Raw genomic sequence first — 19,510 nt, forward strand, 5'->3', positions numbered from 1 at the left:
GATCCTTTTCTTTTCTTTCCCCTTGCAGGTTCTGTTAATAAAAACAAATAAATAAATCACAGATGCAGAAGCAGTAAAGCAGAGATGACCCTAAGTTGCAAACAGTTTCACAAAACCAGAGGCTGTAGCTCTGGAATTTCAAGTGTTGGCCTTGTTCACATTAAAGGCAATTGCAAAACCCCCAAGAATGTAAATGGATATAGTGTGAAACTGCTGGCACACTCCTATTTCTGATATTGAAGATACAAGTTGCATTGTTTTTTACCACTCAGTGAAGACTAGTATCAAAGTCACTGAGAAATATAGATGCCTTAAGGGGCTTATACATCTTAGGTACTTTGTTTGACACACGGAAGATCGCATGTACTTAAGAGATCTAACAGCTTCATCTGTCTAACAACATTTGTCCAGATGTTTTTATATCCATACTAAGCCTTTTGACAGCATCTTCACATGCATTTTAAGAATGACAAACATCATACTTCAAAATGGACAATAAAACATTGCTGGGTAAATTTAGTGCATTTCCTTCCTCAATTAAATGACTGAAACATCTATCATTTTGTACTGTCATTTAAATAGTATTTAAGTCCTGCCTATTTTGGTCCTGCTAGAATAGTATTTGTCTTGTTACTTTTGTTGAATTTTGATATTTAAAAAATTTCAGTCAAATGCTCTACTGAAATCCAGTGTTTTTCTAGATTATTTTCGATAGCAGTTGGCATTTGAAAACAAGTGTGCAGTGGTATGTTGCTTCACAATCTTTCTATGTGAAATAATTACATACAAGGACTCTGACTGCTCTGAAGTAGAAATACACTTCTTAAGCACCTGAAAACACTTTTTTTTTTTTTTTTTTCCTTTTCAAGATATTGGAACAGTTCTTAAAGTGGTTTCAATTCCTAAGGAGACTTGGCATGAATTAGAAGAAGTCTTGCTGGAAGAAATGACCGTCTTCCGGGTAAGTGCAGCTAAATTTCAAGTGTCAAGTTGTAGATTTCTCTATGGACAGCTGCAAAATGAACTTCTTGCAGTCTAGCCAAGGAATAACCTGGCATAACCTTCTAATTAGCTTGTCACTTACAAACGCAGACACTAGTCAAAATAAGCCTTGAAACTTTCAGTGCTAGCTGAAGGTTAATGATAAAAAAATAGTATTCTAGACTCTTGTTTTGTGGCTGAAACATAAATGAGTATCTGTGAGTCTTAGAGACGTTACACGCAGTAGTCATATGTACAAGTTTGGCAATAATGCCTGTCTCTTCCGCAGAGATACACAGTAGAAGAATTGTGTAGATGCATAAAAACTCAGTTTAGATTACCCACATAACATAACTCTAGGAAAATGCCTCAGGAAAAAACGTTGATCTTCACTATTATATTATGTTTAATAAACTCAGAAACAAAGTATTCATATTTTCAAAGATGATCAAGAGCCTTATTTTCAGAAAGACATGATAAACACTCCCTAGCTGTTAACACTTTTTTGTGAAATGAATTTCTTCCAGCTTTCTTGTCTGAGCTACTTGAAAAATATGGCATCATGCAGGCACTGCTGCAAGCTGAGGCCAAGTAAACTTTTCAAACACTTTTCAGACAGAGCCCAGGGATGTCTTGTGTTTTGTACACAACACCAAATCATTTACATGCCCTGCATTATTCTTTTAGTCAGTGCTGTTTTATGTCACTTTTTAACATGCCCCAGGCTTTAGTGGGCTGATACCTGGCCAGGAGCACTAAGTTGGTCTGCCAAGCATGAAGATGACGTGTGCCTGGTGGGTGAGCCCCACATCGTGTGGTGTCACTGCAGATGTCCTGCCAAAGGCCGTACTCAGAAGCAGCCACTATGCCCCTATTATACTCAGTTGCCATCACTTCACTTTATCTTCTTCACTTTATGGCTTCTGAACCGATACAACATACCAAAAAAGAGCATATATATATACATATATATATATATATATATATATTTGTATATTTCCCTATGATTCTCTCTCTCTCTCTCTATATATATATATACATACACACACATTGTATTGTCCTTTACTAGTACCACTAGTACCAACCTTATACAAAGACCACTGTTTTGAGCCCTGAAAGGCTGAGTATCTAAAATCCATGGATCTTTTTTTCTTTCTTTTTCTTTCTTTCTTTTTCTTTCTCTCTTTTTCTTTCTTTCTTTCTCTCTCTTTCTTTCTTTCTTTCTTTCTTTCTTTCTTTCTTTCTTTCTTTTCTTTCTTTCTTTCTTTCTTTTCTTTCTTTCTTTCTTTCTTTCTTTCTTTCTTTCTTTCTTTCTTTCTTTCTTTCTTTCTTTCTTTCTTTCCTTTCTTTCTTTCTTTCTTTCCTTCTTTCCTTCTTTCTTTCCTTCTTTCTTTTCTTTTTAAACATAAAACTAAATTACAAACTCTGAGCAGATAATGAGACGTGTAATTTGTGGCTCCCAGCTTTTTTCTTTCTTGTACATGTAAAAGTCATTACATTAATGCAAGGTAATTTGGCAATTGTTGATAATGTGTGAGTCTCTTCCCTAAATCAAGTAGAAGTGCCAAGCTGAAGGAGATTAAAGAAATATAAAAGTGAAAGAAAGGAGATAAATGGAATGAAAGTTTTATTTCACAGACTTTACAGAAGTGCTATGGATAATAGCAAAGTCAGATTTGTTATTTTACTTTATATATGTATTTATTCACTACACAAAAAGATTTTGGTGTTCTCATTTTCTTGAAAGCTCATTTTTCTCGTCTGGCATACATTTAAGCCTTAAAGGTCATTAATGTACTTTGGTGCAATAAGCAGAATTTGTGTGTGTAAGATATGAATCTTTCAATAGGGAATTTGCAGTAGATTTTAAATATACTTCAACCAAATGTAAGTTTTCTTTAGTTGCAAAAGAGTCTATGTGCATCAAAAAAATATATTTCATTGCTTAAACTGCAATTTGTTGAATACAATGCTTTTCATTTATAACTCTACCAAACCTAAACCCTCCATATCTGTTACATTGATAACAAATTCCTTTTAACTCCATTTGTGCAATATTTCTCTGAACAGCTGAACAAACAAACCCACCAGTTCAATTTTCATTCAAAAGTTACACTTAATTGATGCTGTCTAATATAGGGTCTATTAACCCATTTGAAAAGGCAGGCCCACATGTTTTAACATCCACTGACCCATATCAAATTCTCTCAGGATAAGCAAGTTAAAAGCTATGCAAGTGTGAAAGCTTAGTCAGAATGTTATTAATTTACATAATGAAAAGCATGATGTACCAATAGTAAATTTTTAGATGAAATAATATTCATACAGCATTGACTTGATGTCATACAGCACCAAATGATGTCACTTTTACTCTCGGGAGTAAATCCATTCAAGCAGCTAGGCCTAAAACATATAAATAATATACTTTTAAGCAGATCAAAATATACTTACTGTATTAGCTACTTGTTGCAGTCTCTTATGTGAGAAAGTAGATATTGGTTTGACATCTAATTGATAGAAGTGACTGTAATTAAGAGTAGACGCAGCTAGGAGGGGAGTAATAATAGGTATTTGAACACCGAAAAAATCTCTTGCTCGTTTTTGTTTTGAATCCTGCAAATATGAGTAACTTTTCTTGTATGTGAATAGTACAGTGCAGTCAACAATATTAGGCTTGTGATTATGGCTTGATCTTACAAATAAGATTTTGCAGGAAAGTTTTTCCCCCTTTATATGGTTAAAGGAAATTGTATATTTCAGTGTTAAAATCTGCATGTTTTGATACACACATTATAATTTTCATATTTTCTGAGATATTCTTTAAATAAGCTTTAATTTTAAAGCAGAATTTAATTTCAAAATGTGAAATAAATAATCACTTTGAGACTTTGGAGACTGTATGAATCATATGAAATAATACATCTACAATCATAGATGTATGTGGACATGTATGTTCTAACTCCCTTATAAGTAGAAAATATACCACTGCAAGAGACAACATGAAGCACAATTGCTAAGAAGCACCACTACTAATTACAGCTTTTCTAAGTCAGGCAAACAATGTTCTGGCAGAATTTTTGTATTTATAGAACTCATATTTTAAATCCTTTCTTTTTTTCTCCTAGGAACCCACTGTTATTTCAGCAATGAAGATTTCCACAAAACAGGTACTATATCCACAAACTTTAAATCACTTTTAAATATTTATTGGTCCCTGTCTTTTAGACAGTAACTTGGCAGTCAGCAGAGATATACATTAGCTACAGTAGCAGCACCCCTTCCTTTACATAAACATCAGTATTTTCTCAGAAGAATGTAACATGTAAATCCAATAGGAGAAACCTAGTTTGTGTTACTTACCGGTAAGGTGTAAACTAAACAAACTAACCTTCCATCTGGAGGCTCTCAAGAAAAAATTCCACATTATTGAATTTTCTTATCACCGAGAGTGGCTAAGCCTGGTATCTTGCTTTAATGGGACTAGTGTCTACTCTCTGTACTATTAGTAGCAAATTCTACCGACTCCAATGCTATAAATAGAAATTCAGTTCATGTGACAGATCCCTGGCTCTGGATAGGCACGGAAGTAGTTTTGGAAGAAAGTATCACCAGAAAAATAATCACCAGAACCACTTCCGGTCCCACCAGAAAAGAGATTGAGCAATATGAATAAGGATAGGATAAGCAGTGGGATGAATAACGTGCAGAATGGCTTCCTTGTGAGGAGACACTAAGTAAATGAAGACTTTTCAGTCTGTAAAATGGTGCAGTCTGCAAACAGGCAGAGACATGATGCATAGGACTGTACAACACAGCATGGTAAAATCATGAGTTGCATGGCTTCTGTTCTCCCCAGAGGCTAATTAGCTATATAAAACAAGCAAAAGAGATACTTTTCAAGACAGCATACTCTGTGGAACTGACCACAACATACAGTTTTGCAGATACTTCAATGGCTGAAAAAGGGGATTGGAATCATGGATGACAGAATGTACCAGGCACCACTGAGGATAATTAAGCTGCTTCTGCTTCAGGAAGCCCTTAAGATATTGCTAAGATGTAGATCTCTTCCATTTAAAACTAATAAGTAAACAAATGAAGAAATACTCTGTAATAGTCCACTACAGCAACTTGTTCACAGTCATTAATTTTACATTAATGTCATTGTCAGTATAAAAGAGATTTGGTAATACGTGCTTGATTGGATGCTTTAATAGTTGAATGTATTCAAAATAAGATTTAGTTAACTCGTTTACCTCTCTTTCTACATTACTGAACAGAGCCCAGTATTCTGTTTGAAATGCTGCCTATTTAACTCAGAATATACTGTATATAGCAGTTGTCTGCATACATTCATGTATTTGACAGAAAACATTTTGTTTGGGGCCACTTTTCTAACATCATTTATCAGCTAAAACAGCAAAAATGGCAGGACAAAAAAAAAGTACTATTGAATACTGAGATATCTGAAAAACAAACCTGTCAAGTTGTATATATACATACGTATGTTCACTTCATACCAAAATGCTCTGCTTTGGATTATTTGTATAAGTACATTCTCTTCAAGCAGCCAATCATGTCTGATGATAGGACATGCGTTTTAGTGCAATCGCTTCTTCAAAGCATCTTTAGTTATTCAGGAGAGATCATGATTTTCCCCTAGTCTTTTGAAAACAAGTGTACATGACTAAAATTGTCTAAAGCTAAAAAAGAGTGTAAAACACAGGTTAATCAGGCAAAGTTAAGCTCATGAAAAATCAACCAGCCACAGGCTAAAAACAACAGCATGAAAAGCTTTTGGCACTGGCTCTATGTATCAAATAAGTATTTGGCAACATGTTTCCATTTTATATTTATGATTTCAAAATACTGTAGTTTTACAGTTCAATCACTTTACTCATTTTGTTTCGATTAGCAGGGTGTTTTTTGTATAAACAGCACAATAATTCTGTGCAGTGCAGAAAGCAGGAGTATAAAATATAAACAGTGAAACCAGCATGCTCTACTGAATACTTTCAAAGATATCACTTGATTTTATTTTCTTCACTAAGAAATCTTTTGTCTGACTATAAAAGCACAGTACATGAAGTTTCTTATTGTTTTTGATTATGTTACTACACTCGATGTTCAAAGCTACCTCTTTTGCTATCACATCAAAATATGTTACAAGTGAACCTTCTATCAAATAACCAAATCCTTCAAGTTCTTCAGGAGAATTTAGTTGAATATTTAAATGATATAAAGCTCTAAGGCTTCCATGCCTCTGTGTGTAAGTATAAATTTGGTCCTTCAGTTGATACAGTCCTTCCCATGTCTGCTGCCTTTAACTAACAGGAATTATATTTACATTTTCTCACTGAAACTACATATTCCTCCTAAGTACATACTTAATGTAGCATTATTACTTGAATGACTTTTGCATGGTTATTAGTAGACACAACCTTTGAGAAGACAGCACCCTGTACCCCTAAAGCCACTTAAAGTCACAGTTCTGTCAGATCCAGGCCTCCTGTGAGCCCCTGGCTGCCCTTGGCCCTGAGTCTGTTCAGGAGGGCTCCATAGTTTTTCCTTCCATTCAAAACAAACAAAAACAAAAACAAAAAATCTTTTTTACAAAAAGGCCAACAATTCAGGCCTGGCTTCCTGTAAAAAATGACTTGCTGTGGAACAAATCCATATATTTTCCTCAGGGTCAGGTTTATGATTCTCCACTTCAAAAAGCCATTGGATTTAGGGAAAGATGGAAAAAACAAACAAACCAAAAAAAAAAAAAAAAAAAAAAAACAAAGAAAAAAAAAAAAAAATAAAAAAAACACCAAGGAGAACCTTGGCTGATAGAGTCATTTCCTTGTCTGCTTAAATTTTAGAAAACATGTGTGTTTCTTCTCCACAGCATATTCAACTGTAGACAAGGCAGAAACCTTCAGAAAGAAATTAAGGACTATTTATATATTAATTTTCACAAAGTACTGAATCTTAATCAGAAATCCCAGTTTCTGCCTGTAGGGAGCATATGAAAAGGGGCAGTCCAAAATGTTTCCATCACTTAATTTCCTGAACTCTTCTGCATCAGATAGTTACATTTCAAGACATAAAATGAAATTCAGTGGGATTTGAGCCTTCTGTTCCCTGAAGTTTCTTTTAAAATTCTGCTTAAGTTCTTCATTTTAAGCATTCATATTTTTCATCAATTACTAACTTTTAATTTGTTAACTGCAAATGGAAAATTTTCAGTTCTATCTTCCTTCTAAGAGTAGGGAAAATTTGCATCTTGGGCAGCACAGTGGGGTGGAGAGATCACTGGATTGCTTCAAATAGGAATCTCAAGTTTTCTGGAGCTCTGGTATTTCTTCAAGAATTTTTAGAGGGCTACTTTCTTTTTATTCTTTTTGGTTTTTTTTTTTTCCTCTAGTTTGATCTTATAATCAACCGATTTATTAAATTAAAAACCTCTTGGAAGAGACTCTTTGCCCAAAAGGCAGTTTGTCTATGTATGACAAAGTAAGGTCAGACCATTGATGCAAATCATTCTATTGCTACTTTCCAAATTTCATACTGCCGGGATTTATATATTATTATGTCCAGAATAATGATCACCAGTTGGAGTCTGAAACAATGATCAGAAGAGGAGCAAACACGGCAGAAGCCTGCAGGCTGTGCAGCTCCTGAAACTTAGACTATAGTTCAGTAACTGAACTTTATGAACTTAACCTACAAGAAGTAGATTCTTTAAGTAACCCTATTTTGGCTTCTATTTCTTTTTTTTTTTCCTTATGCATTTCTAGTCCTCTAATTCTGAAGACATTTATTAGAAATCCGGGAGGTTTTTTTGACAAAATGAAATTAGTTACAGAGAAATGTAGGAAACTATTACATGACACTTCTTAATTTTCCCATATACATTCTCCAGGTTCATTTTTATATTGGCTGCAACACATATTGGTACGCAGACATGCAGATGTATATATTAATGCCCCAGTTACATAGGACTCAGATCAATACCATCTGGACATTTAAGATACTTAAGTGAAGCTTTAATTTGACCTATGCTGCCTCTATAATCAGTAAAGAGAAAAAGCATCCCTTGAGAAATATTTAGGTCACCTAAGATTTGAATTGCTGCTCTTTTTACTGCAGAATGTACCCCTAAGCTGGGAACTTAATGAAGTAGCTTAAGTTAGACAGAATCAGCCCATCATGTCCGTTGCCTGTCATCTACTTGTCAACAATACAACTCTAGCTGGTGACTGTTAAGTACACTGAAGGCTTTGTGAGGAGCTCTGTGTGGTCAGAGATTGTTGCCCAGAAGAATGTGGTTTTACAGCCCAGCTAAGGCACTGTAATAGATGTATGCAGCTGCTTAGATAGGGCTTAGTTTTCTATTTACCAGAGCATTCATTTTCTTTTGGGTACTTTCCTCGTCATATTTTCCTTGACAAACTATTGATATATGTGTGAAGTCATGGGATGTTTCTGTTATAACTAAAATGTCTGTAAAAACTGCCAAGCTGATGTCTTTCAAAGACACTAAAACAACACTTTTTTGGCGCACTTCTGGGTTTTCTTTCTCCCGGTGTCCAGTGCACATCCCTTTCAGCAGATAGTTAACCTCAACCACCTCCACATTCCAGGATTCTGTGGAAGTGCTACTTCTAGGGCGTTATTGTGCAAGAAATGAAGAATTTTGATAAAATTTCTTGAAAGCCTATTTTTCACACCAACCTCATGTTTTCTAAGACAGAAAAATGACTACAAAGATCCAGTTTCTCGGTGTCACTGCTTAGAGTGAGACTTTAAAAAAAAAAAAAGTATCAGTTGCACCACCATAAGTGCTGGATAACAAAGTTTAAGCTTTTTAAAGCAAAGCATCAGTATTTTCAAAAAAGAAATATTATGCCATTTAATTTTTATATATCTATTTATTGCATTTTCCCCTCGTTTAGCATCTCAGAGTGAACTCTGTGTACTAAACTCATACTTATTTTCTTTGCAAATTAGCACTAAGCTGAAATATCTCTCTTTGGAATTTCACATAGGATCAGTAGTTCAAGTTTCCTCATGCCTCTCTTGGGACCAGCTTCCCTAATGGACCACCTGAATTTGAGATCAGAAAGGAAATTGATAGAGACAAGTTATTCTATTATGATGCCATACAAAGCTGTACTTCACTTTGTTTGCATCTCTTTTTTTCTTCATGGTTCCTTTCTGCTTTTGAACTCCATCTCCCAGTCAACACTGTTTTTTATCCAAAATAAAGTATGCCATCTTCTCTCATTAAATACATGTTTCAGTTAGATGTATGATCTGCAGAAAAGACTATGAAACTTCAGAATTATCAGACGTGCAAGTATGGCTACTCTTCTAAGCTGAAATATCTCCGCATCTGTCTGAAATCATTTCCTTTAGGATTCCTCCCCATCCAAACAAATCTAAGTCATACATAAGAAACTGAAGTTAAAGTTGTTTTCCTTCTTATTTAAAATCACAATCATATTCTCCATTGTTTTCTGTCAATGACTGTAGCATTACTCCAACGTGGGGATCTGAATACAAGGAAAAAAATAAAAAGAAGAATTTTCCTTTTCTCTTTCATTTTCTCAGAGAAACAACTGAGAACTTCATACCAAAATCAAGGTTGTTCTTGTTTGATTTTTTACCCAGAAGACAATTTTATTCTCATTCATTTACTGTACATCAGGATCGTGATTCCTTATTGCATTTGTAATGGCCCTAACATATTAATTTATAATATGTATTTTAGGCTTTCCTAGCAAAAAGCAGTTTTGTTTTATTTTCTTTTTTTTCTTTTGTAACAGCAACAGCTCTACATTGGTTCAGCCACTGGAGTTTCACAGCTTCCTTTACACCGCTGTGATGTCTATGGAAAAGCATGTGCAGAGTGTTGTCTCGCGAGAGACCCTTACTGTGCCTGGGATGGTTCATCTTGCTCACGTTACTTTCCCACTGCTAAGAGGTAGGGACAGCTTCAGATGTCTACATGGTTTACTATTTGTTTTAACTGATGATCTAAATGTGACCAGAGGGCTTTGGAGATTTTTCATGATATGGTTAACTGGAGCCCACTCTATTCCAAAGAAAACATAATTGTGGGATCTTCAAGCAATATGAAGCCTTGGTGGATTTAAAGGGAACACTGCTACTTCTTGGAGTGGATTAAAAAGCTGTTGTAAAAAAAAAGACAAAAAAATCAGAAAAGAATAGTTTCTGAAATGGATTCATAAAGTTTTATTTGGTAATCAACTGGAAGAATAAAAATTTCCTTTTCTTTAACATGGGATGGAGGTGATTCTGAAAGAAAATAACTGCTTGACCAACTAAATAATCCTATGTTTTCATAAATTCTAAGTCAAAGAAAATATTTATGAAGTATCTGAGCATTAATGGAAAGTTATTATTTAGTGATATATAACATTATTATTATTCAAAAGTGTAATTCATATGTATTGATGAGTGTCTAAATGTTCTCATATCAGAACAACTGCTATTTTACTTTCACTCTACATTGACATTGAAAGTTTTGCAATGCAGGTTAAAAGAAAGCAGAAAATGCAATTAAAAGTACCTTTTTTAATAAGAATTTACAAGTCAATTGCTTGATCTGAAAATTTAAAATCATATTTTCTTTGCTTTCCTTTCTCTTTAGAATTTTCTTAAAGCATACAAGTTATTTACTGAATTGCTGTTAGATATTAAAGAGAAATTAGGTATAATTGAAGTGATAAATGCTTTCAAATAAGAACTGCCATTGGTGTTGTGTCAAGATTCTCATGATAGATTGGCTAAAACAAAGACGGTGTTAACATTGAAGCAAATATGCCAAATAACTTCTATTTATGAAGAAACAAGGAGCACAAAGATTTATATGTGTAAGGGCCCTTTATCTTAAAATTAATGTTAATAAATACTTGGTTGGGAATTTCAGGACTCCAAATTCCAGATTTGGAACGGTTGTTTTAGGCAGTGGTGGTACGGGGTGGGAAGTAGCATTTGTTTCAGGCTTTTCTGATGGAGAGGCTTAAAGTTTCAAGGTTTGCACTACAATGCATCCTAAACAACTACTGATGACAAAAGAAAAAGCTGCTTTTGGGATGAACATCAGGTCCTCTTTTTTTTTTTTGCAACAGGAAGTAGAGTTAATCTGAAATGAGTTTTTCTGAAGTTCTTTAGAATAGAATTAAAAAGGAGAAACAAATCCTATCCCAAAGGAAGAACAGTCAATTTTTCTCAGCTGTAGGAGCTAATTTTGAATTTGTGGTGGGAGCACAGCAGTAGTATCAGGGAAAGAACAAGAGAGACAAGGAGGTTTTATTAGTAGCAGGGAAAGAAGGAGAGAGACAAGGGGAGTCTGAGAGATCAAATTGATCTGAAAGTCGAAGGACAGAATTCAGAGTGGTTCAGTACTGCCTTTCAGTTGAAAGAGATGTTAGTAAGGAATCTCTTCTCTGCTACCTCCCAGCTAGTTCTATCCCTGAACCTCATGCTTTCTTCACATACCCTATCAGCTATACTTCTTCCTAGCCCATCTCAAAACTCACAGATCGTATCATCCAGTCGCTCATCTTCTTACTCAGAAAAAAAGAAAATAGAGCTCTTCATCTTTCCTTATCCCTTTCTCCAACTTACATTAAATATCAGTTTGAGCACACGCTTGCCATCAAAGGTAAGGGGACAGGGACCTCTTCATACTGGGATTAAGGGGCAGGATTACTGGGTAAACCAGCTGTATGAAAACCTTGTGGAGCAGAAGTTACAGTTCCTGAAGTCACTGCAAAAGATAACTAAGTTCTGGGAGGCTGAGGTCCCGACATTGCATTCAAAAGGAAGCCACTGTCCCCTGCAGCTTTCCCCCTTTCTCTCCTGGGAACAGCAGCAGCAGAGTGAAAGGTCTGTGCTGCTGGGGGAGAGGATCTGCTGTTTACCAGGTACTTCGTGTACCCACTGCCTCAAGCCAGCTTTGAATGTATCTGTGACATTGCGGGAAACAGCTTAAATGTCAGCATTTTCCAAATAATGAATCTCTGTAATTTCAGGCTCCTGAAATATTGGGAAAACTGAGTCCTGAGGCATTTGCACAGATGCTTTGCTAACAGTGCTTTTTTCTTCTTTCCTTTTTTAAAAAAGGAGCTTTTATGAGCCATGATTTTACTTTACTTTTCTTTGTGTTTTTAAGAAGTCTAAATGGCAATTCATAGCTCCTGTGGTGTGACCACTTAACTCTGCCTCATGCAGGGGTGTTCTGGTTCATATTTCATAAATCATGTTGATACAATGGTGATATATGCAACATTTTCCTGAGATTCTAACTAAACATCACATCCAAGTTCCACTGACAGTGATAGGAGTCTTTCCACATACTTTTTTTCCCACAAATAGTATGCTATAACTATGCTGCCATTCCAAATTAAGGATGGAGTAAAAAAAAAAACTTGTACGGTCCCTTATGTCTCGGGGGTATTTTTATTCTTAAGTAATGACTAAGAAAAAAACAATATCTGAAATTAGCATCAGTGCATTTTTCGAATCATGTGTCAATCAACAAAAGTTTCCTTCTTATTAAAGTGTTCTAAGATACCCTGATTCACTAGAAATATTTTTTGTAGTTTTTATTCAGAGTGATATCAGGAATGCACATTCTGCATTTTTTTAAAACTGTCGCCACACTTCTTCTAAATAATTCCAGCTTTACCATTTCAGTAGTTTCCAGTGGAAGAAAAAGAAATGATTTCAAATCTTTCAGCCAAGAGGAGTCAGCTGTGCAGTTGCTGGTGCCACTGTGAAAGCCCTCAGTATGTTCTGATGCTGAGCTCCTAGAGCCTGGGAGGGAACAGAAGAGCAATAGTCTCTGTGCTGCACAACAATGGCTTTTAAAAAATGTGGGCTGTTGTCACAAGGGAGTGACCAACAGTGCTTTTTACAAGGCTACTTGACTTTTGCATATCCGTTGCTGGATGCCATAATCTGAAATCACAGCATTGTTCGGCAGCTTAATCCTCTTTGTTCTCCTCTAATTTTGCAAGCCCTCAGGCTTTCTCTGATTCCCAGACTAAAAAGATTGCACTTGAAACACATCTTTGTTTGACTTGTTCTTCTTTCCTTTTCAAGAACTCTTTTCTGTGGCTCAGTTGAATTTGGTTTAACAGCTATTTAAATAAAAATAAGAGCAGACAAAGAGAGAGCAACTAATGCAAAATTAAATCGTATTTAAAAGCTTTTCCTGTGAAGTACAACATTTTTAGCACAGATGAGTTTGTTTTCAAAAAGAGCAAGTGGAAATCAAATGGGGGAAACACTTAAAAATCATTTCTAATTCTTCCTGTGAAAGTGTTTTATTCAATTTATACTAAAGACAATCCCATTTGCAACACATACAGAAAAGGATGTATCAGAATTATTTTGGTGAGGTCTGCAGTGGCTGAGATGTTTCACTTAATTTAATTTAGATTCTGTAGAAAATACAACAATTTGACATTCTAATACTTCGTTTTTACTAAATAATGCCAGGATACTTGAAGTATTCTGTGTTTGCAGAAAAGCTATAGATTCTTCATGTTTTTAGTGCATGTTGAACTGTACTGTTTATGCTTTGATAACTTAGCAGTCCCTTTATCTATGAATCAAGTGACGAATCTCTCTCTAATAAATATCACAAAGTTAAAATAAACCTCATATCTCCATACAAAAGGCGTGTGTTTATGAGTTGCTGAAGACTAACTGTAAGTACAAAGACTAATGTTGCAAACTGTGATAATGCATAGAAAATAGTAGAAATATGATTTCCTTCATACCATTGTTTAGATGCATCTGTGATCTGTGTTATTGTCCATTTGCTGGCAAAAATGAATGCTGGCCATTGGGAAGGTCACTAACAGTTTTCAAATACAATATTTGCAGACGTACTAGACGACAAGACATCCGAAATGGAGATCCCCTCACTCACTGCTCAGACCTGCAGCATCATGGTGAGTTATGGGTATGGCTGAAGTACAATTAATTTGTATCTAATTTACAAACTGAGCATGAGGAGAGTAGGAAGCACATGAATGGTTTGTTGGTGAAACTTTTAGTACAGATGAATATACAGAGATGCATCGTTATCTCATTTAGTGCTTTTACAGTGACCTGAAGCAAAAAATAAAGACTATTATTTTTGTTTTTCCTCAGTTAACTGTTTCAAGCATTTTACTTTCTCTACTTCATGTGTTATAGTACTACACTATCAGGTTAGGTGTATTACGTTAGAAAAAAATCACACCACCTTCAGAACATCAAGTATGTGTATGTTACTTCATATGGTTTGAATGTGATTAAAATCAAGCACAAAAATTAACCACCTTTGCTAAATATGGAATGACTTTTGTCATAGTTTCCACACTAACAATCCTTAGTATCAAGCTGCTCCTTGCATTAGGCCTGCCATTTGTGCTTTCAGTATGAGTTTTCTTTGACATCTTTTGCTTTTGTTGGTCATTTAATTTTCACATAATAGACAGACTGTATCTTCCCTTCTTGATTATCTTTCTGATAAACTTTGCATGGTTACCAAAGTTGCTTAAATCTTCAAAAGATAGACTCAGAAAATGAGAAATGTCCATTTTCCCTTATGTGTAGAGAACGCTTAGGCAACACTTCCCTCTGCTGGAAAAAATGATTACTCATGTTTCTGTTATTTCTGTAGTAGCAGTTAATCCACTGACAGATTTCTGGGATAAGTAAAGCAGAGGTGGCTGAACCTGGACATACCTCAGAACCGTGATGTCCTTCAAGTCCTTTTAATATCAACAATGATTAATAGCCTGGATTTGTACTTTTTTGTCAGCTATAATGTTTCAGTACTACTATGTTTCAGTAATATTTTTCTTAATTTTTCTTTTTAATCATTTGCAAAGTTTAGCTAAACTTACTGTAGCTTTTCTTTTTACTTCATAAAACTCAGGCCAAGCTACTCATAGAGAAGAGCTTGGATTAGTGCATGAATGGACTGTGATCAATATGCAGTTGTCACATTTTGAAAACTCGTGAATGCACAACTTGTTTAATTTGACTTTGTCAGTGCAGACCAGTAGAAAGTTCACAATATTTCAGTTGCATGATATCTAGTAATACATTCACAGCGTGGATGAGACCATACCGCTATCAAGGGTGAGAAGTCATTTTCAGTTCCCTGAAATGAAATTTCACCAGGCACTACATGTGGATTTTATTCGTGGAAGCAACGTATCTTAGACATTACCTTCACCGTTTTCCTGTCTCCATTATAAAAGCTACTCATGATGAGGTAGACTATCAAAGGTTCAGAGTTATTTTCTTTAATGTTCTTTTCCTCTTGCTAGCTGTGCTTTATATAGCCTTAGGTCTGTTCCTTATCTTTAGGTTCAAAATAAGAAAAAAAGAATTTCAAAACATTTTGCTTTTTTTTGTTTTTTTTTTACCTTCTCTTAGTAAACATATTTGTCTGAAGGGATATCTTCTGTCCAAAGTAAAGAGAGTCATCTGGGGAAATTTCTTATGACAAAAATAATGAGAACTCAAGGTTAGGAAAAAGCTATTCTATACCACACCTGACCACAAGGAGATTTAATACAGCTTTGTTATAATAGACAAAGTAATGAAGTATTGGATGAGGTATCACTTGAATATTGCACACAGTGGTGAAATGAAGATGGAGTGATCAAAAGAAACAGTAAAAAAGAAACACAAAAAAATAGTGAGGAACTACAGTTCCAGGTCCTAAACTTTAAGGATGTACTTTTAAAATACTTAATGCGATGAATGCTTTCGATTATTCCAGAATTAAATTTTGTCTACATTATTTCTATGTTTTAAATCTATAATTTTTTCCGAGATTTATTTGACATTTTCCTATGGAATAGTGCACCATGCATTATACAGATAGCTACATGCCCCATAAACTTGCTTTGCCAACTTAGACTAACTTTTTTTCCTCAGTTATGACTATTATTTTCTGGACAACACATGTAGAATTGGATTTTCTATAGCCAAGAATAAGCGTCAGCTTCTCTACACATTCTTCTGCCATAACTGTCAGTTGATTCATAACTGTCAGTTGATTTCCCATGCAAACCTACAGAAATAAGAAAAAAGAACAATCTCTTAATGTTTATCTTACTTAAAAATACATTGCAGAAATTTACCTAGGCACCAGTCTGAAACAATAAGCCTTTAATAAGGTGTAGTTTGTTCTGTCAATTGTCCTTTTGTTCAAATGTTCTAATAAATAGAAAAGCATAAAATCACTATACAGCAACAACAGGGGAAGCTGAGGATCCTTATCTATACAGGTGTTTGTGTTTGAATTTAAAAGTATGGTCCCTTTGTTCTAGCCAAGGAACAAATTAATTTTAATCATGGCATAGTTGTTCTGTCGTTACTTTATTAAGTTTTGTTTTTGTTGTTGTTGTCGTTGGTGGTGGTGGGTTTTTTTGAACAATTTGTAAATGGAGAGGAACCTTAGATGAGTTATCCCAGAGAGAGCCATACACTCAGGTGCATTTATCTGCAAAGCAATCTTGGTATAGGTACCTAGCTTTTAATACTTCTCTGGTTATGTCACAAATTATGTATTTGTCAGGGTAGTAAACTGATCTTTCTGTTGGGTTCATTGGGGGAATTACGGCTCTCAGACAAGATTTTGGGTTGAATTTCATAACCAACTTCGTGACTTCTACAGTTTTCTAATTCTTCCAGCTACTCTTCCAAACTTCCTAGACTTTAATTTTTCTTCCTACTCTTTTCAGCTTCTCCTTCACTCCCAAAGCTGCTCTCTCTGATTGTGCCCTTTCTCTCCTTTACTTTCTTACACTCCACATGCTCAGTGCTACTTGAACTCTATAGTCCTTTCTGGACCTACCTTCTGCTCCCTTAAATCATAGGATTGGAATTTGAAGGATCTCTTAAATCCTTCCTGTCTTTTTGCATGACTGTCACCCATACTACCTTTTCTGGAGCTGCGAACAAATTTAAAGAGGCCTACTGCTGATTTCCATGGTGATCTCAGGCTAGAATGCCATGGTCCAGATCCAACTAACCACTCAGAACTTTTGAATGGTCAGAGCACTCACCTTCAAGCTAACTTCCACAAAAGCTTCTTAGATACTAAGGATATTCTAGGTATCTATTTTTTTTTTTCTGAAGAAACACATTTACATATTTAAAATTACACTACTGCTCATATGCAGTAGGATCCTTGCCAAAGAAAGGATCTTAGGCTAAGCAAATATCCTATTGGCTGTCCTCTGTGCTTCAGCCCTGCATGTGCTGTCTTGTGGACCTCAGTTTAGATATCAAGCTGCTGCTTGTTGACTGAATGAGGACCCCTGGCTTCCTTCTTCCCCATGTGAATTCTGTTCCTAAATCAGAGGACCTAACTTGAAACAATAGAGGCAGGACACTTAGATCATGCTCTTGAATCTATACCCATGAGTTCTTACCCAATCATTTCCATTTGCAATCTTATCACTTCTAGTTACATCAGTTAACCTTTTAATATTTTTCCAGTTTTCTCTATTTTGCTGGCACAAATTTGCACATGCTCCATCTCAGATCTTTCCACTGTACATTCAGCTACATTCCCTTCCAGCTGTCTTACCCTTTCCTTGCTGCTTTACTTTCTAATTCATTTTCTATTACTCGTCATCTTCCTGGTTTGAAGCTGCACTGACGTTCTTAATAGGGGTGTGGTTTCTGAGAAATGTCATTTAAAATTGCTTCAATTGCTTGTTTATGTAGTACCTCATTTACTTGCTGGAAAGGTTCACAATCCAACGGAGGAAAAAAAGCTAACCCATTCCCTATTTGTTTAGTGTTTATAGGCCATTTGTTGTTTCCTTACTGAGAACTGATTAAGCACCAGTTAGTTTTCTGTCCCCTATCCCTCCTTCTATCCTCTATCCCGGCTGCAAGTCATTACGGAAAGACATGTAATTACTGTGTCAACATAAACCAGGAGCAAGATTTTATTTTTACCTTATGGCCCATGTTTGCTAAACATGGCCAGTGTGATAAAGGCACAGTGAAAGCAAATGCACCTTGTCAATGGACTTCTTTGAGAGGATTTCAATTAGACATCATTTTCCTGTTAAATTGTATCAAAAGAAGTTGTTTAAAGATTTCCAGTACTGTAGATCAGAAATGAGAAATTGAAAGAATGACAAATAAAGACAGAGACAGAATACCCCTTAAGATCAACGCAGTGTAAAATAGTTTACCACCCCCTTCCTTCCCACCTACTCTGTGGGATAATTGTACTGTTGCCACTTAAGTTCGTAACAGCATTTTAAAGAGCTATGGTGGAGAGTTGAAATATGATGCCTTACAGTCTCTGTGGTATTGGAGAAGAATCAAATGTCATATAAGTCCTATAGCTATGTGATATTTCCAGCAAGTTGATGAATATCTTGAAACATTGTTACAAAAGGAAGTAATTTGTTTAACTCTCTTTTTCCCCTCCCATAACGTCTGGTTTATTAACCTCATTACATTTCCATAAATTAAATCAGTATGAGAGGAAATAATTAATTGAAAATTGTTTCCTCAAAAACATTATTCCTGGTCATTAACAACTTCAGCAAACTGTAGTGCCATATAATCTAAACACATTATAGTACTTTTAAATGGTCTAATGTTTTATTACTTTTCTCTAAAGTATTACAGTCATAGAGCCCAGGAGACATCATTACAGGCATTCTGCAACTGCACCCTGAGTTTTCTCACTGCTTACAGTTAGCCATTAAAAAATCTTATCATGTCCTAGATGTCTTCCTTGATGAATAATAACGAAGTTTGAACAAAATTTCATAATGAAATTAACTTCATATACTGAGATGTTAGCAGCTGTTAGGGTTTAAAACACAAAAATAAAAAACTACCAGGGATCCTTAGACAGGTAGAGATAATGATGAAGATTTTCCAACAGCATGCTGATATGAGAAAGCTTGTCTTTTAAAGTTTTTTATCTTGAAAACCTTAAGGGAGCCCAATTTGTAAACAAACAAATTCATTTGATAATTAAGACTTCTTTTCTCTTTCCCAGTCATTCTAGTTCATTTATTTATTTATTTTTGCTTTACAGATAATCCAAGTGGTCAGACCCTAGAGGAAAAGATTATCTATGGAGTAGAGAATAGCAGCACTTTTCTTGAGTGCAGTCCAAAATCTCAACGTGCCATCGTCTACTGGCAATTCCAGAAGCAAAATGATGATCACAAAGTTGAGGTATAGTAGAAAAAATTGAGAGATGTAACTAGACTTTTACATGAAGACATACTTGAATCTCAGTCCTTCCCAGAATAATTCCTATCTATATTTCAATTTGAAGAAGTTTTTCTGGAATCTTACAAACTCTCTAAGAGGCTTTACAGACTTCCATCAGAAAATGTTCATACACAATCCCTGGTCATATTCCATGAAAAACACACTGCTTTCCATTCAAATATCTCAGGTTTACTCATGTTTCCTTTCACAGATGATCCATGCTAATGTATCCTGTTGA

General features: G+C 35.2%; 1 protein-coding gene across 2 annotated transcripts in view; it reads left to right on the forward strand.

Moving 5' to 3' along the window:
• The window catches only part of SEMA3A (semaphorin 3A), a 253,424-nt gene that overhangs the window by 231,361 nt on the left and 2,553 nt on the right, over positions 1-19,510 (forward strand). For both annotated transcript variants that reach the window (XM_021384444.1, XM_021384445.1), the window contains 5 exons: positions 870-961; positions 4,107-4,148; positions 9,798-9,955; positions 13,894-13,961; positions 19,091-19,233. In XM_021384444.1, coding sequence (XP_021240119.1) covers positions 870-961; positions 4,107-4,148; positions 9,798-9,955; positions 13,894-13,961; positions 19,091-19,233 — 503 coding nt within the window. The remainder of the gene's footprint in view (positions 1-869; positions 962-4,106; positions 4,149-9,797; positions 9,956-13,893; positions 13,962-19,090; positions 19,234-19,510) is intronic.

This window comes from Numida meleagris, chromosome 1, assembly GCF_002078875.1.
Source record: "Numida meleagris isolate 19003 breed g44 Domestic line chromosome 1, NumMel1.0, whole genome shotgun sequence".
In the NCBI taxonomy this organism is placed as follows: domain Eukaryota; kingdom Metazoa; phylum Chordata; class Aves; order Galliformes; family Numididae; genus Numida; species Numida meleagris.